At 37.7% G+C, this 24,821-nt stretch overlaps 1 protein-coding gene across 8 annotated transcripts in view; it reads left to right on the forward strand.

The window, feature by feature from the left end:
* ccpg1 (cell cycle progression 1) overlaps positions 1 to 24,821 on the forward strand; it is a 26,200-nt gene continuing 1,379 nt past the window's right edge. For 2 of the 8 annotated variants that reach the window (XM_079620778.1, XM_079620774.1), the window contains exons 1-11: positions 254 to 391; positions 1,618 to 1,688; positions 4,364 to 4,448; positions 4,998 to 5,086; positions 5,192 to 5,399; positions 8,596 to 8,679; positions 12,351 to 12,514; positions 18,739 to 18,874; positions 20,756 to 20,844; positions 22,544 to 22,627; positions 22,985 to 24,303. In XM_079620778.1, coding sequence (XP_079476904.1) covers positions 1,629 to 1,688; positions 4,364 to 4,448; positions 4,998 to 5,086; positions 5,192 to 5,399; positions 8,596 to 8,679; positions 12,351 to 12,514; positions 18,739 to 18,874; positions 20,756 to 20,844; positions 22,544 to 22,627; positions 22,985 to 24,303 — 2,318 coding nt within the window. In that variant the 5' untranslated portion in view covers positions 254 to 391; positions 1,618 to 1,628. Of the gene's footprint in view, positions 392 to 1,617; positions 1,689 to 4,363; positions 4,449 to 4,997; positions 5,087 to 5,191; positions 5,400 to 8,595; positions 8,680 to 12,350; positions 12,515 to 18,738; positions 18,875 to 20,755; positions 20,845 to 22,543; positions 22,628 to 22,984; positions 24,304 to 24,821 lie in introns of all 8 variants that reach the window. The other 6 variants (XM_079620780.1, XM_079620776.1, XM_079620779.1 and 3 more) reach the window with 5 other exon arrangements.

The following is a 24,821-nucleotide window of genomic DNA, read 5'->3' on the forward strand; positions in this document are numbered from 1 at the left end:
ATCCCACGATTAACTAGATTTGTCCTGAAATTAAATTTAAACTCCGGAATCAATTTAAATCGGATTAAGCTAATCAGCAACCACGCAAACAGAAACGCTTCAAAAATGCACTCACATGACGTTAGCCCTGTGCTGCCGCCTCTAGAGGGAGTCATATCATGGGAAATGTTGTTTTTAGAGATCTAGAATGCTAGGACACCACTGAGGGGATGGTTATGTAAAACTACATCTCCCATCCATCTTCCTCTCGACAGCCGCCACAGTGTTGTTGTTCATATGGTCTGATGTTGATGCTTTGGCTCGGTTGGAGAGGCGTGACGTTTAATGCTAGATTTGCACAGACGACATTTGCCTTCTTCTCTTCTCCCGCTGCAATTTATCTTTAAAACCGGTAAGGACAGCTAATAAGACACCTAATGCAATTTAAAGTCACCATAAAGCAGGACTGACAGATTAAAGAGACTCATTCATTTTTTGTATATTTGAGCCAGTGTTTGTCATTTTATCTGTAAAACGTTACAGCAGTTCAATTCACGTAACGTTAGTGAGACAAATCGGTCGTTTTGGTCGTTGTTTAGATGCAAATATGTTACAAGTCTAACTTTAGATTATATCAGTCTCCTGCCTCGATTTTATTTACCTGAATTGTTCTGAAATAAGATGCACTCTGACATAATCCTCTCACTGTTGTCATATTTATTTATTTTGTACGGGTTTAACAATATTGTCATAACGTTACTTCACAGAATCAAACAACAGTTCTCTGCTTCATACACCACTCATTTACTTCTTATGAATCTAGAACAGGGGAAGGGGGTTTCGGACCCCAAGTATGAGGGACTCCATCCTAAAACTTAAAAGGCAGCTATATTTCTTGCAAATAATAGTTCTCTATATAATTTCTTAAAGACCCCGTTAATACTTTGAAAAATGTATATTCTAAATTTGTAAATATTATTGGAAAAATATTAATTTATTTTACGTAACTGTTATTGTTCTACTCACTATATCATTGTACTGTTAGATTTATTATTTATTTAAATCACATTTTATTCATTTTAATCAAATTGTTCAATTTTATTTAAATATTTATTTATTTATTTATTTATTTATTTATTTTAATCAAAATTTGGCTAGATAAATAATGTAACCTTATGTTTATTAATCTTGTTCTGCTTTTTTTGGATGGTTAACAAACCAGACTGTGCTATTTTTGTTAGCTCTTTCTGAAAAACAAACCAGTGAAACAACCAGATGATAGTTTTGACTCAGATCTGTGGTTTTTAAAGACAAAGTTCAACCCAAAATGAATTCTCACATGATTTACACACCCTCAACCTGCATGCTGTTTTCATTCAAAAACATTTTGCATTAAGTTAAACCAGAATGCATCAGATTTCAGTTTACTGTCAGATATATAATGAAAAAAGCTTCTTTATTTGTGTCTACAATTTTCTTGTTTATGTAGATCTCTATTTGTATGGCTTCTGCAAATGCAGAATAATCATTTACCAGTGGCAGGGTCAACCTGACATTTCTATCCCGTAAATGAGCGTTCAGGTAGACGTCATTACAGAGGACAACGACATAAATTATGTGTTTACATTTGTTTTCTAGCTGGTTGAGAGATGTCTGAAAGCTCCAGTGACACGGAGTCGTCCTGTGGATGGACAGTCATTAGTAATGAGGTGATTCATGTTTTATTGCTATTAGCTACCCATCAGGTTTACCTCTAATGTGAGTATACAGTGCTGGTCAGTATTATTTGCCCCCTTGGTAAATATGATCAAAGATGGCTGTAAAAAAATAAATCTGCATTGTTTATCCTTTTTGATTATTTAATTTTTTTAATGCAAACAACAATTATTTGCCCTCCTTTATTAAATACTTTTTGCAACCTCCTTTTTCCAAGATAACAGCTCTGAGTCTTCCCCTATAATGCGGATTTGGTCAAATACCAACAGATCTAAACCTGACATCCTGTGCTAGAATTCTTATAACGGGTCATGATTGGATCTTCCAACAGGACGAGGACAGTGATCCAAAAAACAAACAACAAAATCAAAACAAAAATGGGTCACTGAGCACAAAACCATGCATATGCAGTGGCCATCCCAGTCCCCAGACATGAACCCTATAGAAAATGACTGAGCTGAACTGAAGAGAAGAAGCGCCAACATGGATCTGGAGAGATTCTGTGTGGAGGAATGGTCTCTGATCTCTTGTCAGTTGCTCTCCAAACTCATCAGGCATTATAGGAGATTGAGAAGACTTAGAGCTGTTATCTTGGAAAAAGGAGGTTGCAAAAAGTATTTAAAGGTCCCCTATTATGATATTTTAAAGTTTCCTAATGTTGTTTTTGAGTCTCCTACAACAGGTTTACATGCATCAAAGGTAAAAAAACTTTAATTTTTTCATAATATACATTTGCACATCACCACATTTTCAATGATTCTCAAACGACTCGCTAAATAAATAAATCTCTCTAAATCCCTCACAAGCTACTCTGCTCATATTGGCCAGACAGCTCAGGCTGTTGTGATTGGTTTACCGTGTAGGCCTACAGCACGCGTCGAAAACAAAAACTCCCATTGCCAAAACAACGACAGCTCTGCATGCATGAGGCGTCCTACACCGTAAACTAAACACAGTAACAAACAATGACGATTTGACCATATCAATCCGAGCGCGAGTCCGATGATGAAACACTAGAAGAACTAGTTATTAAACCCGAACCTCCATTGCAAGGACGACCCGAGCAGGACGTTTCAGTGATACGCTAGTCAGTTTGAGGTACATTATGAGATGTTGCCATTCCTCACCATCAGCTTTAACAAGTGCATGTCCATCAACCGATTATTTTACTTGTACTAATTTATTTACCGAGTATGTTTCTAATATATTGCGGTGAACACGTGGAAACTGTATCAATAACAGTGCATGTATGCAACATTAGCCGAGCTCTAGCGTGAATGACTGATGTAACATAAACATTGGTAAAACAAATCTTGCTCCATGCTTAATCTTTCCTCAAAGTAGTGAGAACGACAGACAATCTGCATTAATAGACAGTACTTGTACTAGGTACTAGGCCTACCTGTTAGACAGTAAGGGCACAAGTAAATATGACATTTATTTTTTACTATTGAGACAAATAACAAGTCTGCAGTAATGCAAAGATGTCAATATTTAATTTTGTACAAAATATTATTTTAATTTGAAAACAGTGCATTTAGTTGTTATTTCTAGTTTGAGTTCAGTAATACACATTTGATCATTATCATCTGTGTGGGCATTTTACTTGAGAACCAAGCAAGTTGACTCATGAAACCATTTGTTTATTATATCGCAATACTGACCTCAATAATCGCAATATGACATTTTCCCCAAATCGTGCAGCTCTAATGCAGAGCAAGTGAAACAGCGCTGCGTTACCTCACAAGTTTAATTTGTCTAATAAACTGATCTGTGTGAGTAGTAATTCAGCACTTGCGGGTAGTTCGGTAGAATGAAATGTCCTCATTCCTTTATATCCGCGGGAATCGTGTGTGGGGCGCTGATATCTGTCTCTCATTAGCAATCGTGCCATGCTTCATACCACAGTCATGATAAAAACATCAATGTTTTCACTCATCCATAAGCATTATTAGATCCATCAGCATGACGACAAGTTCCATAATTCCGCTTATGCTTCATCAACCTACGCCTTTGTTATTGTAATACGTAGGTTAGCGACCCCTAACCCCTAATTACATATTGTAGCTTTAGCAATGCAGATTTATTTTTTTACAGCCATCTTTGATCATATTTACCAAGAGGGAAAATAATTCTGACCAGCACAGTAAATGCTTTTGGGGAGTTATACTTTTATGATCCTCTACTAGGTAAATTAAACAAAGCCTGTCAGGAACACATACAGGTCAAATTTTGAAATTTGACAGTATTCAAAAATGAATACTGTTACGTTTCACTCTATTATATATATATATATATATATATATATAATTATTTTTTGTAATTATGCAATTATTACGCAATTATTATTTGCATAATATAAATACCGGTATGCAAATTATTTATATACATGTCATGTATACAGATTACATTTTATGTGTAATTATTTTATGTAAATGACAAATGATATACAAAACAATACAAACATTGTGTTTTTCAGTTGTGTCTTTCACTAATATCGCTGCTGCTGTCTTTTATTTTCCTCTTTTAGAAGCCAGTACAGCTGCTTTTTATTTTGATTACTAAATACTCAACTATTTTATTTTTAAAAGTTTTCCCCTTTTAACTTTAAGCCATAGTGATAACGTGTGTGTGTGTGTGTGTGTGTGTGTGTGTGTGTGTGTTACAGGGTTCGGACATTGAGACGCTGGGGCCGGATAACGCTGGAGAGTGTGAGGATAGAGCAGTTAGCCGTGCTCCGGACATACCTGACGGTGAGGATGTCACCCTTTGTGTCATTCAAAATGAATAAACACAAAACTATTTATTAGGGATGTCCTGATCAAGTTTTTGGTGCCTCGATCCGAGTCATTGAATATTTGAGTATCTGCCGATACCGAGTACCGATCCGATTGCAGTTTCCTAGTGCTTGGTGCAATTTTCAAGTACATTAAAATTATTAAAAACAATCCAATGCACACAGGGCCATGCAGAGGGTTTCTTAGGGGCAGGGGTTCAAATTTAAAAAAATAAGGATCTATCAGTAATTATATTTACAGGCCTATATGTATGTAAATTATAATAATATTGTGTGTGGTCACAATTATAAATATAGGACTACTGATATAAACTTCTTGTATTTTATATGTACAATAAGCAGAATAATTGCAACAAAATAAAAATAAAGTATTTAAAGTTAGAAAGCATGACCCCTACAGTGTCAGAATGTCCAAAGCAAGACGCAACCCACAGCAACGCGTTATGGCAACAACGTCAGATAAAAGTCAACAGTAAATAAATTACTTTCGATGTTGGGTTTTCAGACGAGCGGGTTGAGGAGAGTTTGGGAGAGACTTCTTTAGACCTCACACTGAGAGAGGAGACAACAACGGAGGAGACACCTGCTCAAAAGGTGTGATTCAATCCAAAATTTACCTCTTGGCATGTGTTATTGTTCTGCAGAGAGGAATTCTCCAGTAAGCCAGCTTAAAGAAGGGGCATTTATGTTTTCTTGCAGGCCGGAGATGATGTGGGTGGGGAAGAACATGTGATTCTTTGCTCCTCCAGTGAGAACTCTGACATCCTAACCCTGCCAGACTCTTGTGAGGCGGAGATTGATGCATGGAAAGAGCCTGTTGCCAAGGAGACAAAGGAAGCAGGAAGTGACGAGTTCTATCTCGGAAGCTCATCGAGCAGCCAGTATACTTTTAGAGAGTCTGAGACAAGTGAGTGGAAAATGTTGCGTTCAATTCATGTTGGAATACTCGTTTTTACATGCATATCAATGCCACTGCAATGCCGTAATTAGCAGTGGAATTATCTTTAAGACTGACTTTACAAATGAAAGAAAAAAATCATGATGCAAATACATTTTTTATTGTTTATTGATAAAGGGTGCTGATGGGGCCGATCACTGATTACCAATCACTGAAAGCAATACCGCCTGATACAGATCACCGAAATAAATAATACTACATGATAAAGGCTTCAAATATTCAAATAGACCCATGGGGGTTATTTAGCTATTCTAAACAACAATGTATGTTTACATGTTTGTTTACAATGTATGTTTAAAGGTGCAGTATGTAATATTGACAGCTAGCGGTTGAAATGGGTAGTGCAGTCTAAATTCAAAATATTGGAGAGAGTTGTTCCTCCCAGTCTTCCTCAGACGCTCGCCAGTTTGAGGACGTGCAACAAGAACGAGCGCAATTGACAATGGAAGGCGATGAGCCTTAAGCTGCGTTCACACTACAAGCGACTTTGTCGCTGCAGGTCGCCAGTGGCTGGCGGTTAGGACGCTAGTGGGCGTAACCACTACTGGTTGCCTAGTAATGTTTGTGAGTGACATTCACGGATGTTACTCCATGTTGTAGACAACAAATCCGTTTTCATGCTGTTACAAACAAATGAATGCATAATATTAAAGATGAACGAGAAACAGCGAGTGCTCTTTGCCATCTTGCTATTTAAACGGTTAAATACCAGTCTATCTGGGCTCACGAAACCATTCAGGCTCAGAGTCAGCACGGCGAATACCACTGTATGTACACGGATATATATCATAAATTATAGGACAGTTTCTGACTGCTAAAATGAGCTTCTCGTTCAACTTGCCTTGGTCAGACTCAGCACTGAAGAGTGACGGATCATGCGCGCTCCACTGACTTCACTTCTATTGGTTGTCGCTCCCAAAAGTCGCTCTTCATTTGCATAAAGTTAAACAGATCTCAACTTTGTCGCGTCGCCAGACACGCCCCATCCAGTCGGAAATCGCCCGCTCCCCATTGAAATGAATGGTATCGTGTCGCTTTGTCGCTTATAGTGTGAACGCACCTTTACACTGTAAGTAGAGCTCCGCGATTCTGGATAAATTGAGAATCACAATTTTTTTGTTTCAAATAGAGATCACGATTCTCCCATGATTCTGAACAGACAATTAAACATTATATCATGTAATGTACTAGAAGTTCTGACAAAATTTAAATTTTTGCTGTCTATTTAAATTTTTTTATTAATTTGAAAGAATTATTTAAAAAAATCGGTTTGAATAAATGATTCAATGACTCACTCATAAACACTTGTTTCATTAATAGACGAATCAGCATTTTTGAACGAATCTCTCGAATGAATGTTTCAATGGCAAATACATTATTTAACAGTCACGTGTCGCCACCTAATGGCGTAACAATGTAATCGATACAATTGTTATTTAAAGTTGCAGGATATTTCCAAAAGGGGATTTGCTCTATTTTGATAGCTACTATAGACATCAGTGTTTATATATGATCTATAAACTTTTACCTCTGGTCATAGAGCTTTTTAGATGGATGACAAGGCTTTTTAGTTGGTATAAACTGCGATCTCTGACCCAGTTCGTTTGTTGACTTCCATGGCTATGATATTCTGTTTTCAGCCAACTGGCAATCCAGGGTCTGTTGGAATACTAGTAAATTGGCAGTGGGCAGGATAACACAGACCAAACTAATCACAAACGCATACAAAAACAGACATTCCGACAGGGAACGTACATGTCAAAGTAGAATAACTGGCTGTAGCATTGTTTTTCTTAAAAAGAAGTATGTGAACAGCATTGTTTCCAAACATCTGCAAATATGTTATTTTTTATGCTTTAGCACAGTCAAAACAATTACATATAGCACCTTTAAGAGAGAAGTATAAATCATGTATTGACAACTCTTTATTTATTGGCAAGCAACATAAATGCACTGTGAAGTAACATGAACAAACAATGAACAACTGTATTTTAATTAGCTAACTTTAACAAAGATTAACAAATACAGCAATTAATGTATTGCACATGGTTAGTTAATGTTGGTTAATACATTAACTGTGTTAACAAATACAACTTTTTGTTTTAATAATGTATTAGTAAATGTGGAAATTAACATTAACAAATATTAATAAGTCCTGTAGAAGTGCAGTTCATGTTAACTAAAGTAGTTTCCGGTAACTAATGTTAACTAATAAAACCTTATTGTAATGTGTTACTGAACAATCCTGCTAAATCTACTAAAGAGCAATTACTTTTGTTGTTTGATTAACATTAAGGACACTGAGAGAAGCTGTATATTAGGCTGCTGTCACATTAAGACAGAATGCACAGATCCAATATAAGATCCACTGTTAAACATGCAATTTATTTCCCAACTGTTTCTGTTAACTTAAGACATAAGCTACCGGTATATACTTCCCATCATTCTCTTTGGTAGTGTGAGAAAGATCTAATGTGCATAATTTTCTCTTAATTTTGTTGCACTAAACATCCTGTATTTGTCAATAAGTGAAAAAGAGAGAACGAAAAATTAATGCATCTAATTTTCCCCCCAACCAAAAATCACTTAAGAACAATGCATTGTAATTACGATTTCCGATTGTGCGAAGTTGGAAAGAGGAACCTCTAACATCTGTCACCCATCTGTCATTTGCAGTTAGAACTGAAAAAACTGGGTGAATTCCTAAGCAGTTTGGGAAGGGTGTTGGAAAATCTTCAGAATTTCCTAGAGTCCCGGGAATTCCTAGTGTGTAGATCTTCCCATTGTGTCTATGGTATTTATTTTATGAATGCATCTCACAAAGAAATGTCCAGGTCGAATTTCATAATTAGAAATGATATTTCGTAATGCATAAATGTAAATGTTAAAATTCGACATATAATTCTTAATAATAAAAGTAATGTAATGCTTAATTTCTTGATTGTAAATAATATAATTAATTATAATTCCTAATTTTAATTAAAATAATGTCACAATGCAAAATTCCGTAATGATCCTAAAATAGGCTTTTTTTATATACTGTATATAAATATTTTCTGATTAAATTTGACCCACAATTTTTTTTTAAAACTGTTTTCATGACATTCGCCCTTGTTGAAATGTTCCTCTTTCTCCTGAGTGGCAGCAGACTGGTGTTGGAGTGGATGGGGATTTTCCAGGACACTGTGGGAATATGGCAGCCAGCTTCACAGCTCTCTCTCTCTCTCAGGTGCTCTGCCATGGGAGTGTGAGCATGTTGTGATCAGCATGCTGATAAAGCTCTGAGGACAGCGAGTGTGTTTGTGAGTGAGTTAAGTGATGTGGCAAAAATAGGTTCAGCCACATTAACCTGGCTGATGAAACGCACAGCCAATAGCTGCGAGAAGAGAGAACGGGTGTAAAGTGTGTGGAAAAAGCCACAGTAATGTGTTTGTTTGACCTACATTGCTGTGTGCTGTTATATGTCCCTTTTCCATGTCTTGAGTTGACTAGACTGAGCTAACTAGTTGTCAGAATTTGTCAACTAAAGTCATCTTTATTTAACGCTTTTACAATACAGATTATTTCAAAGCAGCTTTACAGTGATAACAGGAAAATTATGCATTTCAGCTGTTGTTCAGCTGAAGTCAGTTCAGTGTTGATTCAGTTCCGTTGTAAAGATCATCAATTATTTAAGTGATTTAGCAACAATGTGTTTTGGGCTGTGTGTTGGTTGTGTGTAGGTGCAGGTCCACAATCTGATTTACATATGGACCTCGGGATAAGGGTAAGACAGACTAATATTAGTGTAGATGCCATTCCTCTTACGATGTATCAAGTACATCGGGTGTTATAGGAAGTGTTCCGGTTGACTGGAAGTTGATTTTGATACTCTAGGTATTATCAACTGGCCATAATTTTGAGATTGCAATAGATGTGAAGGATTATAATGTGTTAAAAGCTCGCTCAAATACTGGGGAGTTAAACCATTTAGTGCTTTGTAAGTAATTAGAAAGATTTTAAAATGTATGCAATGTTTAATAGGCAGCCAATGCAGTGCTGACAGAACCGGGCTAATATGGTCATACTTCCTGGTTCTGGTAAGAACTCGAGCTGCTGCATATTGAACCATTTGGGGTTTGTTTGTTAAGCATGCAGGGCAACCACCCAGTAGAGCATTACAATAATCTAGCCTTGAGGTCCTGAATGCATGAAGTAACTTTTCTGCAGTTGTCATTGGGAGCATGTGTCGTAATTTAGATGCATTTTTAAGATGGAAAAAATACCGTTTTACAGATGCTTGAAACGTGGCTTTCAAATGAGAGATTGGTATCAAAGAGCACACCCAGGTTCCTAACTGACGATGAACACTTGACAGAGCAGCCATCAAGTGTTAGACAGTATTCTAGGTTATTTGTGCTCCAGACATGGATGATTCCTCAAATTGTGTGTTGTTGTGGAGAGATGTTGTTAATATGCATTAGTATTTATAGAATTTTGTTCCTTCAGGTGTGTTTCCAGTATGCTTAAATCATTTCCCTCTTCTGTAGGAATTATTTCTCTTAATATTGATGCAATAGCTGTTTAAGCATTACGACAAATACAAAGGAGACATTCACAACAGCTTTAGGCCTGCAGCTGTATTTTTGTAGCACAAGTCATGTGCTGGTTTAGTCGATTAACTTGTTCCTGTAGCGTAAACAGGTCTGTTAACTTTTCCTGCACTGCATCATGTCATGCGAGATGTGTTCTGCAAGCATGTGTTCTGCAAGCATGTGTTTGTCGTGTGTGTGCAAAAATTAGTGACAGGATTCACTGTTCTGCACTTTGCATTATTTTCAAAACAAATTTCATTGACATTTGTCAGAAATCATGTGTGTGTTGGTCAGGTTTAGTTATTTGGTCCCTAAAAAGTAGGTAAAACCTCACCACACAACCTACATTAAACGTAGTTTAGTGAGTCATTATGATGAATTTGGCTTTATAAAAGGACAAGAAAAATCTAAGCCCGAGATGGCACAATGTCTATAGTCTGTTTACTGACCATCAAATTTTATGTTTGAAAGGTATTTAGAGTTTTGATTGAGTAACAAGTATACACATTTCTACTACTTTGAGTGTTTTCATTACAGCCAGTGTTGGACCAATTCTATCTATCCATCTATCTAACCATCCATATATGACATGTTAATTGCTGCAGTGTATTTAAAATGTTTAATGAATCAGTATAAATGAATGATTTAATGACTCACTCATATATACTTCACTTGTTTCATTACTGTTCGAACCCGAATGAAGACGACGTATTAAAGAATGTCCCGTCTGCTTTGATTTCGTTAATCTACTAGCCTCTGGTATCTGAGAGTCGCCAACAAGTTTTTCGACAGTGTTGTCAAATATCAATTCCGCTGCTGTAGGGGGAGCTCTATAGAGAAACCTGCAAGCAAAAAGCGAGAATACAGTGAAGAAATTCCCGAAACTGCATAGCCCTGCTTTAAAGTCGATTCCCCTAAATCTTGAATGATCCAAAAGGGTCAATAAGGCGTCTATCGAGGGGTCTAATCAAAAGCAAAGTCTTCTGAAGGAGACGATGGCTTTATATGATGAACAGATTTACAATGTGCATACTGTAGTAAACACGGACATTCAAATGGAGACCATGGTATCAGCGAGCGTTTTTGATGCAACGTTTAGTATTTTTACACATAAAGATTGGCGAACACGGATCACCCGTAGATTTGCATGCGATTACAGCCCGACCTGTCGGCGAGCTCGTTAACCTGCAAATCGGGCTTAAATCGGCTTAAAATCCTGTAGTGTGAACTAGGCTTAACTTGTAAGACTAGTCTAAGCAGTTGGCAACTAGAGTGAAAGCACAAACATCATTTAAATCATCATATCACATTTAGTTTTAGTAGTATTATTACCGTATTGTTCCAAATATAAGACGGCCCTGATTATAAGACGAACCCCACCTTTTCAAAATGTACCTTTTGGGGACCCGATCTTGTCCTTTATAAGGAAATTTTCAAATTGAATATTTTTCACAATTTAATTTTTATATTGAAAGTATGGTAAATACTGGTTAAATATACCAACTATATCACTTTTTAAAATAAACACTTTATGGCATACCATAAAAATAACCTGTAGGTCTCATTTCCAGTAGATTTCACAATGTCAAAAACAAAGGTGTTTGGGTATGTGTTCAGCCAGTGCCTTCAGTTGGATGACAGCTCTGGTTATGGGCAACCCCTTATTTCTTTATTCGGTTATGTACTGGCGACTGTTTTTAGGACTGTGGTAAGCTTTTCTTTGACTGTTAGTATTTTTAAGACTGTCTTTTTGGGCTCGCCATCTTCTATCATTACACTCTGACACACCGTATTTCTTGGCTGCTTAATGAGTTGTTTGATGACTCCACTGTTGTTTATCAGTTCTGGGGGACACACTCATTTTACACGTATTTGGCGCTCCCTATTGTTGCGAGTGTATTATTGACGTAAATATCTAGACCCTGAATATAAGACAACCCTATTTTTTCAGATGTATTTCCAAGAAAAAAAAAACATCTTGCATTCGGAACAGTGCGGTATTCAAAGTGTTTTAGATGGTTTATTTTTATAATTTTAGTGCATTTATAGTGGGAGAGGGGGAGCAGTCTGTGTGCCCAAGCCAGTGATTCCTGTGAATGCCTGCATTGTAAACGTTAAATTTTTTTTTATTTAGTTTTGTTTTTGTAAACGCTATTTTAAAATGTGTTTTTTTTTTAAATGTATTGTTTTTTTATGTATTGCTACTTGTATTTTTTTTATTTATTCATTCCATTATGTCACACCACTCAATGGTAATTATAATTGGCTTCATTTAAGAACACTAGATATTAATTCCTCTGGGTTGTGTGTTTTTATCTGTACACAGTTTTCCCAGCGGATCAGCCTGTGCAGCGAGACGGTGGTACCAGCAGCAGTGAGGATGAGGAGGATGAGATGAAGGCCAGCCCTGTGGTGAGGAGACGCAGAGTGAGGAGGAGCACCACCGGATCAGAGCCTGGAGATCAGCAGGAGCCCCACAGGAGACAGGAGGTACTGATCACAACAACAACAACTCGTTACTCCATAATGCTGTATAATACTTTATACTATAAATTATACTAGTTTTACTTTTTATATTTTTATATACAACAAATACTTTTTAGTTAGCTGGAAATTCATCTATATTTATCATTTTTGAAATATGGTCAGACACATTTCTTTGTGAGCTGAATCCATAAACTACATGACGGATATAAATGTATAAACATGCTTTTGCTGGAAAACGATAAAGCAAAACGTCTCTGGTAACAAGTGTATCCTTGGTTCCCTGAGAAAGGAGAACGCCTCAGCATGACCGGTGTCTGAAGCACGTGTCTAAACGCGACAATTGTATTGGCCGGCGACTAGGGTTGGTACCGAAACGACCTATATGACTGGAATGTACCTGACCAAATGAGAACACAGATTTCGGTGCCTCATTTCGGTGCCACTTGACCCTTTGACTCATACGATCACACCTGTGTGATTAGAACGTTCATTGCATCACCTGATCAACTGCTAAATTCAATTTCAAAGAAACTGCTAATTTCTTTGGGTCATTGTATTTCTCACAGATTTATGCTCGTTCTAAATCAGATACAGATAAAGTAGCACAGTAAAGATTACATTTATATGAATGCATTGTGGCCACGTCTCAGTAGTAAAGCTGTGGGTTTTAGTTAGAACTTTTCAGTTTCTAAGCTATTGTGTTGATAAATAACAGAACAGTGTTGATAATACATTTCTGCGCTACTGAATGATTCTGTGTGCGCGCGATCTGCACGAGATGAGAGAGCTCCTGTCTGTATGTGTGTGCCTTACAATGCAGCAGCGCAGAAGGGCAATTAACGTGCACAATAAGCTATTTAAAACGTGCATTCATCTGATCAATTTTGAGTATCCAGATGGTATAATCATACATTTCTTGTGGAGTGTTCTCTAAGTATGCATCTATTTGTCATTTTAACCCTTTAGAACCGAATGTGTCGTCGCCGACACAGATCAGCAAGCTGTATTCATTGTACCGTAACTCTTCAACCGTTTGTACTATCAAAACCATTCAAATTGCCCCTGACAGTAGACAACATGCGCTTTTCGGTAATATACGGCTTATTACGGTAATTCCATGCTTTCCATCAGCAAATGACAGCGGGCTTTCTGGCAGAGCGGGAAGGAAGGATTTGAACCGAGAGATACGAAGCGCGGCAGGTTAGTGTTTTGGATTGCATAAAATAATAACGAACAAATACGTGGTGAAAGACGTGGTAGACAGCAGAAGAGGGGATTGGGATGATTTTTAATGAAACTTGGGAGGCGGATGGCCGTTACTTTTTCACGTATCTTTACATGTGGTGTATGCATGTGTATGTGTGCGTGCCTAATAAGAATGGATGGATTTGTATGTGTGTGCGTGTATGAAAAAAAGTGTCCTGAATTTAAACTGTGCAACCCAATGTCACAAAAAAGACTTGTATAGTTGTATTATACATTTTTCAACTTTAAAGTGTTTGTTTCTTTCGTTCGTGATTTTTCTGTTGTTGTTTTTTAAATAAAAATCGGAAAATGTATTCTCGTTTTTTTTTTTGTCTATTTAAATTCTATTTACAAACTCACCACACACAATAATGGTCAGTAAATGTAATTTGTTGAAAGCTAATCTTTTTCTGAAAAAGATGACACCTTGCACATGAAGATAGAACATTGTTTTAGAATTTTACAGTCAAAAAATCAAAATATGTGAAAAACACCCATTTTAGCTTCAGGTTCTAAAGGGTTAACTGTTTGTAAACAGAGCATTCTTATTCTGTTGCGCCCTCTATAGGCCATGATTACCAGCGACTAGTCGACGTCAAGCTTAAAGTCCCTCTGTGGTGAAAATCAAGTTTTTAATGTTGTTTATATGTCTATGTGGTGTTTTTTTATATGTTTTAAGACAAACCATGTGCAAATTTATGTCAACACCATTGCTGAGTATTTTCTCTTTAAAACTGCAGTGAACCAAAGAGTCTAAAAAACACTGTTTGAAATCGCTGTTTTTTTCTGACGTCACAAACTACCTTATAACCAATCACGTCAACGTTCCGGCTGGCATTAGCATATAATTAACAGTGAACTAGCAGGGGAGTTGGAAGAGAAGCCAGGTTATCCTGGTATAGTTTTCTGTTGATATGAAAAATCGGGTAGATTGAGCAAAATAGCGTCTGTATGATGTATATTAGAGGATGGATACCCGACCCGAGCCCGACGGGACCCGTGATAGCGCGATAAGGCATTGAACATTTTACATTTAAAACAGCTTATTATGTAGGTAGCCAATGTGCCCAATGCTTTCACTTGATGCAAACGATAGTTTTTGTGATTTAAAATACATGTAAAATATTACCATAACACCTGTCTTCCTGTGTGCGGACATTTGTTTATGTAGCCGTGACAACGAAACACGTGCATAATGTGCGCACACCTATTGATCCAGAGGAGGAATGGGAGAAGGTCATGTGGTCTGATGAGACAAAAATAGAGCTTTTTGGTCTAAACTCCACTCGCCGTGTTTGGAGGAAGAAGAAGGATGAGTACAACCCCAAGAACACCATCCCAATGGGGATGCTTTTCTGCAAAGGGGACAGGACGACTGCACCGTATTGAGGGGAGGATGGATGGGGCCATGTATCGCGAGATCTTGGCCAACAACCTCCTTCCTTCAGTAGGAGCATTGAAGATGGGTCGTGGCTGGGTCTTCCAGCATGACAACGACCCGAAACACACACCCAGGGCAACTAAGGAGTGGTAAGAAGCATCTTAAGGTCCTGGAGTGGTCTAGCCAGTCTCCAGACCTGGGGCCTCATTTATAACCGCTGCGTACGCACAAAACAGGCCCTGAAAGAGGCGTACGCCATTTCCGACGCATAAGTTGTGATTTATAAAAACAAACTTGACGGGAAAATGTGCGCACCTGCACGCAAACTATGACCCATGCGTACGAACGTTTTGGAGACGGAGCAGTTTGGCGACACCGATGGTGAGCTGGAGTTAAATGTCTTTTTGGTCATTTTTAGACAGAAAATCGAAATCAAATTATACGTATACAGAAATATAATACAAATATAATTTCACTCACCAAGCCTATCACTTGAAGCAAATATCCACATCTTAAATGTCCACGCCAGCGAGCGCGTTGGGCCGTTTAATGAAACTGACTCATATCTAACGGCAGATGAAGTAAAACTGTAAATCTTCATCATGAGTCCTAATCATAAATAGGCTACAGTGCATGTTCACAATAACAGTTTAAATAAAAGAATGATTTAAACTATGTTTTACTTCCGATATAAACATTTAGATTAAATATGCCATTCTAATTTTCTAATTAATAGAGTTAAACACTTAAACTACATGACATTTACTGAAAAAAAAAAAAATATATATATATATATATATATATTCAATAAATAGCCTATACATATTTGTTCTGGATGCAATGCTTTTGAACACTTTTCCTTTGGCATGCTGTTTCAATGTTTTAACTACAGAGATAATTGCTTATCATGATAATAGCAGATTGTGCAAATATAATACAAGGTCTATCTGTTTCCATTAACAAAATATAAATCAATTAAAAAGACTATTTGGCCAGTGGAAAAGATTGAGAAAAACTTTCTCTGAAATGTATTTTACACTATTTGATTTATTTATTCAAAAACAAGGCAAGGATAGGCTAGCCTACTAAATTATTTGTATTAATGTAATGTGACGGCACATCCGTATTTCATATTTTCCTAATGTCTTGTACCGTTACACATGTTATCACGTGGATGAATAATCATATGCAAATGATATGCAGATGAGGATATGCATAGTAAAACTAGGCGTTGTAAGCTCCATATATGGTTATTTCGGGGAGGAGACGCATGTGCGCACAATCTTCCGCTGAGTGGGATTTATAAAGTGAATTCTGCGCAGATTCTGGCGTACGCAAGGTTTTATAAGTCTGAATATTTTTTTGCGCACGCCATTTTTGGCTTTTGGGCGCACGTACACTTTTAGTAAGGATCCTATGCACAGTTTTATAAATGAGGCCCCTGAACCCAATAGAAAATCTTTGGAGGGAGCTGAAAGTCCGTATTGCCCAGCGACAGCCCCGAAACCTGAAGGATCTGGAGAAGGTCTGTATGGAGGAGTGGGCCAAAATCCCTGCTGCAGTGTGTGCAAACCTGGTCAAGAACCGTATGATCTCTGTAATTGCAAATAAAGGTTTCTGTACCAAATATTACGTTCTGCTTTTCTGATGTATCAAATACTTATGGCATGCAATAAAATGCTAATTAATTACTTAAAAAGATTCATGTAAAAATCATACAATGTGATTTTCTGGATTTTTGTTTTAGATTCCGTCTCTCACAGTTGAAGTGTACCTATGATACAAATTACAGACTTCTACATGCTTTCTAAGTGGGGAAAACATTTTTGTCCCTAGTCCAGCTGCTTCTTTGATGACATTCACCATGTCCTGTGCATTATCGGTGGTGACTGAAATGGTGATGTTAGGTCTCCATCTTCCACTCTGTCACTGCACTCATCAGTGCATCAACCAAATGATTACTTGTGTGGCTTTCAAAAAGGGGGCATGTTTGTAACACAGAGCTTTCCATTTCCCAATCCAAAATGTAAAGTACTATCACTGTCAAGTAGCTTTCAGTTGCCCTGGAGGTCCAATTATCAGTTGTCAGAGCTACGTATTGTGTGTTTGCCAATTCTTTCTCAATTTTGCCCAGTGTTTCATCACACAGTTCAGGAATAAACTTGCTGCTGAAGTGAGCATGCAAAGGGATTTCGTAACGCAGCTCAAGCATCTTAATCATATATTGAAATCCCACATCGTCAATAACGGACGGCTGCATGTCTTTGGAAACAAAACCCCCCAGCGCTTTAGTTGTTGTTTTGTTATTATTAGCACTGAGTGCCTGTTTAAACACCAATGGAAATGTGTGCTGTGCTGTTTCGGTCTCACCTACGCTCACGCGCTATCAACACCCAGGTGATGACAGCGGAAATAACTGGTCATAATAGATTTATTGCCTTGAGCATACAGCACTTGCATTGAACAAAGTTTACAAACAGTGACTGTTTTGTCCACGTTTTTTTGACCATCGCTGCTGTAACGTATTGGACACCCAAGATGTTTCCAGATAGCAGATTTATATGGCAGGCGGTGGCTCTATTAGCTTGTCTCTTCGTGAGGAACTGTGATGTCAGCAGAAGATTTACATACTAACAATTGATTGGACAGATACTCTCACATGAAACACACGAGGAGCATATCCATCGGAACCATATATTAGCTGAACTCTGTTTTATGCGTGGTTGTTTTTTGACCAAACCATATGATAGATGTGTTGACAGATTGAGACTAAAGGGCCGTACACACCGGGACGAATATCGGCGCGCATTATTCGTCAGCTTTTTTCAATGCGTTTTTTGTGTTCACACCCAAGCGATTTTCGCTGACGATGAGCCGAGTGAACATGCAAATTTATTCCTTGACATTAGATGCCGCTTAATGTAAAACAGAAATACCCCGCTTAGTCGCTGGCACGTTTGTCATATAGTTCTTTATGTTCCGACACCAACGAGACCAACAGCTCTACATTCATCTTGTCTTGCATCTTCCTCGTCTTATTTCTTCCCGGCAGTGTAGACCATGGTGTAGACGCTATACTTGGCGTATATCTTCTTCGCCTTTCGCTCGGCAAGACCGTTTTGTGTTTGAGCGCCCCCAACTTGTGTTTTTCTGTAACTTCTGAAGCTCCAGACACATGAGCAAAAGCGTCAATCTCATTGGCCAGATAGTTTTTAATGCAGCGCGTCAAACCAAAAAAAACGAACCCGAGGCGTTTTTTTTTAAATTACGCTTTTACGCGTGGCGTTTTACGCGTCGGTGTGCAGACTCACATTGGCGCCCTTTGTTTAGTCACGAGGCGTTAAACGTCGGCGAATATCGCGCGCGAAATTCATCCCGGTGTGAACAGGCCTTAACTGCATTGCAAATGCGTGCCGAATTGTACGGTTGGATTTTTTTACCGAGAACCGTTACACCCATAATTATAACTAATTAAAACTTTGACTTCCTTTAATCGTTGTTGCTTTGTTCACAAAACCTCATTTATGTTAGCCAGCTATCTCAACAACAAAACATTGTGCATGCCATGTTCTGAAATTATGCATGTTTGATTCTACATCAGGTTGTTGAGGACATACAAGCCCATCCGGATGCCCGCGCTGCTCCGCAAGATCAAGGTCATGTCAGCGGCACTCTGAACAAATGCATCCTGTTAGCGTTGCTCATCGCCATCAGCATGGGCTTCGGCCACTTCTACGGTGAGCAGGGACCTGATTTCTGTTTTATTAACATGCTCTTCTTATTAAATAATTTAAAGTGGAACTTTTAGGATGAGTATCCTTACAAAAATTACTGTGTAAGTAAAGCTTAATTTATATAGAACAAAGAGACATGCTGTGTATGTTCATAATTGTTTACATACGTGCATATGAAAGTTTGGCAGTATGGTGATGATATCAGATGGTAATACCTTTTAATGTCAATGTAACTGCTACCAGTTTATTGATAAACCATGATAAAATTCTCGACGGGTTGGTATTACCATTTTATATTTTAATTATCATTAAAACCTCATTTGATTTGAAAGACTGTTGGTGGTAAATTCTCTCCAGCATTAAGTGAAGTTAGCAGCAGTCTCGTACAGGTGCAGCAAGGTTTTGTTTTGTGTGAAAACATGGTGGAATGCAGTGAGGTTTTACAGCAGGGATGGGCAAACTGAGTCCTGGTGGGCCACTGTCCTGCAGAGTTTAGTTCCAACCCTAATCAAACACACCTGAGCCAGCTAATCAATGTCTTCAGGATTACTAGAAGCAGAGATGGTTTTGTTATTGGGAGATACAAGTGTCCATGGCTCTACCATTGGAGAAAGCATAATGGCCAACTTGGATCACTTGTACCTTGATAACCAATCACATTACAGCCTTGACGTCATTGAATTTCGTTTGGAGTTGTCTAACAGTCAATCACTATTTGCGGATACCATAGAAATGAATGAAGTGAATAGAAGTGCTGTAAACTAAATCCTACCTGTCGCGCAATTGTCCATGACTTCTCTTATAAAACATAATTTTAAATAGGTCTAAAAATAGGTCAATCCAAAATTAATGTTTTAAGAGCAAACATGTTGATTAGTTGAGAGGCTGTCGATTCATTAAATAAGCCATCTATTACGGTGACCGGGAAGGGACAGGTTTGGTTTACTTAGTTTTGTCATGACCATGACAAAACCTATAGGTGGATCCACAACGCACGTACACTTTGTCCCGTAGATCCGTTTCCTCGCTAGAGAAGCATTCACCAATAGCAAATTCACAATGGCGCGAGCACAACTGGCTTTTTAAGGGAATGTGAGATGAGACACTGATTGGTTTATTGAACGTTACGCCCAAAACACACCCATTACTCATTAAGAGAATAGGGACAACCCTTATAGACCATGCGCCGGGCGCGCCGACCATTTTTCCAGTCGTTAAATTAGCAAAAGTGGATTCGGACACGCCCTAAGTGTGCTTGCGCCGTGAGCTTTGGACCATGCGCTTAGATTGTTAAAATAGGGCCCTTGCTTTATGTATATACATTACATTAACAAACACAAAATAAATAAATAAAAGTGTAAATATAGCTATCCAAAACCGATAAAGTTGTTCAAAGCACTCATTATTACCAATTTCGTAATAGTTGAAATAGAAAAAATAAGTATTGATTTTCAGTCATTTTTTTAATTATTCCAGTCTGCAGGGGCAGCAAAATGAAAAGCAGAACAACCATAATAGCTTTTTCTTCTAGTAACATTGCAAAGAATACTTTTAGGGTTTCTAGTGTGAAACATTACAAGGTTGGTTTTGCTAAATATTTTGAAGATGAACTGGTGTCAGTCCTAACAGTGTTCTATAAATCAACATATAGCAATGAAGTTTGCATGAGATTATACAGATTATATTATACAAAACAGCATGTCCAGATTGTAATTTAGGTAATTCCTAAATTAATTAATTAATTAGGAATTAATTGTAATTCCTACTGAACCTGAACCCTGGTTGTGGGATAAAGGTTGTCACCAGTTAAATGGTATACGTACATTATAGTCAGTATTAATATCAGATTGTGTGTTTGTGTGTGTGTGTGTGTGTGTGTTCTAGGCACAATGCAGGTTCAGGAGAGGCAGAGGATTGTGGAAAAGAGCCGCGTGAATGAGCTAGAAGTGCCGTCCAAGAGAGAACTGGCCATTGTAAGGAAGTCCTGTCTGTCACAGTCCGCTCACTGAGCCTGAGGAAAAACTGCAGATTTGAAAGCTGTTACTTAGATTCAAAGACTCGTTTTATCCTAGAGATCATCATGGAAGTAAAATAACGACAAATGTCTTTGAAAGAAAACATGTTGAATTGCACTAATTTAAAAAAATGCATTGATTTAACAATGCTTGCAATTTAATGCATTGTATTTTCAGGGCTTGTATTTTTGGGGGCTGAAATTCAACATGGTTTCATCAGTTTAATTTCCCAAAAAATTATGTCTGTTTTTGTCTGCATACATGCTTAACTCAAAGTCTTCATAACTTTTCCCTGTGTACATTTAAGCTGCAATCTACACCACAAAGGATGTGAATATAATGTTATTCCCCCTGATGTGCAGAACAAACATTACATCTGAAAAAGACCTCCTTTGCATTGTTTCCTGACCTTTTATCATGCTTGTATGGCACTGTGTTGAAGTACTGGGGTTGCCCTCATATCATACACTCCAGGATTCCCCCCGTTGCAGGACATTTTAAAAACTTAACGTTAAAACACTGGCTTACTGGACTACTAGTGATATAAAAAGACCAAACTCAGTCAGTGTACACCTTATTGATGAAGTACTATATACAGGCAAGCAGTTTGTCGTTATTTTACTTCCATCAGAGAGTAAAAGTAGCCAAAACCCTTTCAAAGAAGAAAATAACATCACACATGGCCAGACTTAAGCTGACATTCATGGCTTCTGCATAGAGATGGGCAGAATTTATTTACTAGTTTGGATACAATTTTCTGATCGATTACACCTCTCTGTGTTTTCTGTTTTCTCCTATTTGTCTCATTGGTGAACTTTGTTTCAGCTTTCATCATCCTGTAGCTTTTCTGCTGATCATTTCTTTTCAGATTCAGCTTTGTATGCTGAGATATAGTGTCCTTTATATTAATTTTGTACTCGTTTATTCTTCCACTTCTACATTTATACCACTTTGGCTGCATTGTTGTTATTGGTCTTTTATACTCCCCCAATCAACTACAGAGATTTATATCTTGCATGTAAAATCCCAAAGACACACTCTTTAAATTCCCGAGGCCCGGTTTAAATTTTTATTGTTTTTTCTAATTATTAAGGATCTTTTCTAAATCAGACCTGTTTTTTTTTTCCTTCTCTAGACAAGCAGTATATACGATATTAACACTTTTAATCAACAAGGATGAAAGTAAAGACATTTGTAAAGTTACAAAGATTTCCATTTCAAATAAATCCTGTTCTATTTAACTTTCTATTCATCAAATAATCCTGAAAAACAATATATCCGTCTCCACAAAAATATGAAGCAGCACAGCTGTTTTTAACATTGATAATAATAATGAATATTTCTTGAGCAGAAATTAGCATATTAGAATGATTTCTGAAGGATCATGTGACACTGAAGACTGTAGTAATGATGCTGAAAATTTTGCATCACAGTAATTAATTAAATTTGAAAATATATTACAATAGAAAACGTTATTTTAAATGTCAATAATATTTCACAATATTTCTGTTTTTACTGTATTTTTGATCAAATAATGCAGCCTTGGTGAGCATAAGAGACCTTAAAACATGTTCAATCATACCGACCCCAAACTTTTGAACAGAAGAGTAGAATTGAATGGATGTCCATTCTCACGGCCCTGTCTCTATGCATTTAGGAAGTGGTTGAACATCTAAGAGAAATCATGGATAAGATAACTAAAGAAAACCAGCATCTCAGAGTCAAACAGGAAGAGCTACAGGTAACATGTCTCCATTAACGGTTGCTTTAACTAAAAACAAAGTAAAGCTGCTACAAACTTCACCAATTTGTACTTGTTTTTAGTATTATTTCAGTATGATTGAGATACTATAGTTATTGTTTTTTTATGTCTATAATTTTTATTAACTTTATTTTAGATTTAGTTATTTTAGTACATCAATGTAAACTTAATTTAAATGAGAAATGTTGTTTTGATAACTAGCTGAAAAAAAAATATTTTGTGTATTTAATTTAATTTAAAGTAACAAAAATGTTACTTATGGTTTTAGTTTTAGTTAACTTGGTTGTATAGTGGACTTGCCACATTAACGGTTTGACTTCCTGTTTGAAAACACAGGCCCAAAGACAAGATTTATATGAGCAACTGACGCAAACCAAGAGTGAGATGGAGTCTCGGCAAAAAGACCTGACCATGGAGAACCAGGACCTTAAAATCAGTCTGGAACGAGAAGAGGCATCTCTCTCGGCGCTGCAGGAGGAACTGAGGTACATGCAGGGACAGATCCAAGAGCTGGAGGAGAGAGGAGCCGGGACAGACTCAATCCTGTCCGAGAACCAGCGACTGAAGGGCTACTTGCAGGAGGAGAAACAGAAATTACACAACTTCATGAGCCAAAGGGAAGCACTGATGACCGAGTCTCAGGTGTTGCAGAAAGAGCTCGATAAAGAGCGGAAGGCAACGGACAAGCTGAAGGAGGAACTGGAGGAAGTGAGTCAGAAGGAGGAGGATGTTGAGGGCAAGACGGATCCCAAGACCGAAGAACTGCAGGCTCAACTTCAGGAGCTCGAAAACAAGTTGAAGTTTGAGCAGCAGCGCTCTGATCTTTGGGAGAGACTGTACGTGGAGTCGAAGGAGGAGAGAGCCAAGGGTGACAGGGACGTAAAGACCAAGATTCCCAAGGACGGGATGCTAGGAAAGGTGAAAGAAACGTTTGATGCTGTGAAGAATTCCACCAAAGAGTTTGTGCACCATCAAAAGGAGCAGATCAAGAAGGCCAAAGAGGCGGTCAAGGAAAATCTCCGGAAGTTTTCCGACTCCGTTAAATCCACGTTCAGGCATTTTAAAGACTCTGCCTCGAACGTGTTCAACGATGAAAAGAGGTTTCAAGCCAGGAAACCCGAGCAGCAAACGTTTCAGCAAGAGCAAGGAAACAAACGTGCCGAAGATTGGCAGCCTCAGAAACCTTTACACCGACATCCTCGTAAATCAACCGTTGACTCTTTCTTTCATGCTGATCGCAACACACGCAAACCTGGTAATCAGAAAGCCTACACCACTATGGGTCAGAAAATGCCACTCAAAGGCTGTTCGGGTGTTTTTGACTGTGCGTATCAGGAGTCGATGAGTCTGTTCAATAAGGCAATGGACCCCATTCGTGCGGATGAGTTTAATGAACTTCTGCGCAGTTATTTGCATAAAGAAGTCAGCCATTTCCACCACTGGAGAGAGCTGGAGAGCTTCATCAATAATTTCTTCCATAACGGCGTCTTCATCCACGACCAGATGCTGTTTACGGACTTTGTTGGTGGCGTTGAGGATTACCTTGAGGAAATGGACGAATATCACAGTCTCAGCGATGATGTGTTTGAGGATCTGGACGACTACATATACCGGCACATATTTGGAGATACCTACTTAAAATACTTTGGGCCAAGGTAAGCCATTTTGTGGTGTTGAAATAATATTCTTTGTTACTCAATTTTGGAGATATAGCTAGTGGAGTTATAAACATGAGCCTGCTTTACTTTCATAATTTGCATATTACTTTGCACATGACATTTTATCCATCAGGAATGGATTCTTCATTATGCTCTGTTTCTAATGTTTTTACAACACATTAACTATGGCAATTTTTTTGTAAATATCAACACTTAAAAATGATCTAAAATGATAAGTACATTAAATTATGTCATACAAAACTACTATAGATTGGCAAATATAGGTGTTCTTATACTGATGTTATAATTGTTTATTTGGGAATGAAGGCAATAGAGTTAAATCCACAGGCCAGTGTTATTTATTTGTATGACCTCTTTATGTATTTCGTATAGGCTATAACATATTATTTATTCATATTTTGAGTGAGCTTTTATTTAATATTTTCTGTTTTCATTTTAATTTAAAAAAACAAAACAAAAAACACAATGTCCTCTATGCATTGTGTCACTATAAA

The sequence above is a fragment of the Phoxinus phoxinus genome (genome assembly GCF_949152265.1).
Source record: "Phoxinus phoxinus genome assembly, chromosome: 8".
Lineage (NCBI taxonomy): Eukaryota > Metazoa > Chordata > Actinopteri > Cypriniformes > Leuciscidae > Phoxinus > Phoxinus phoxinus.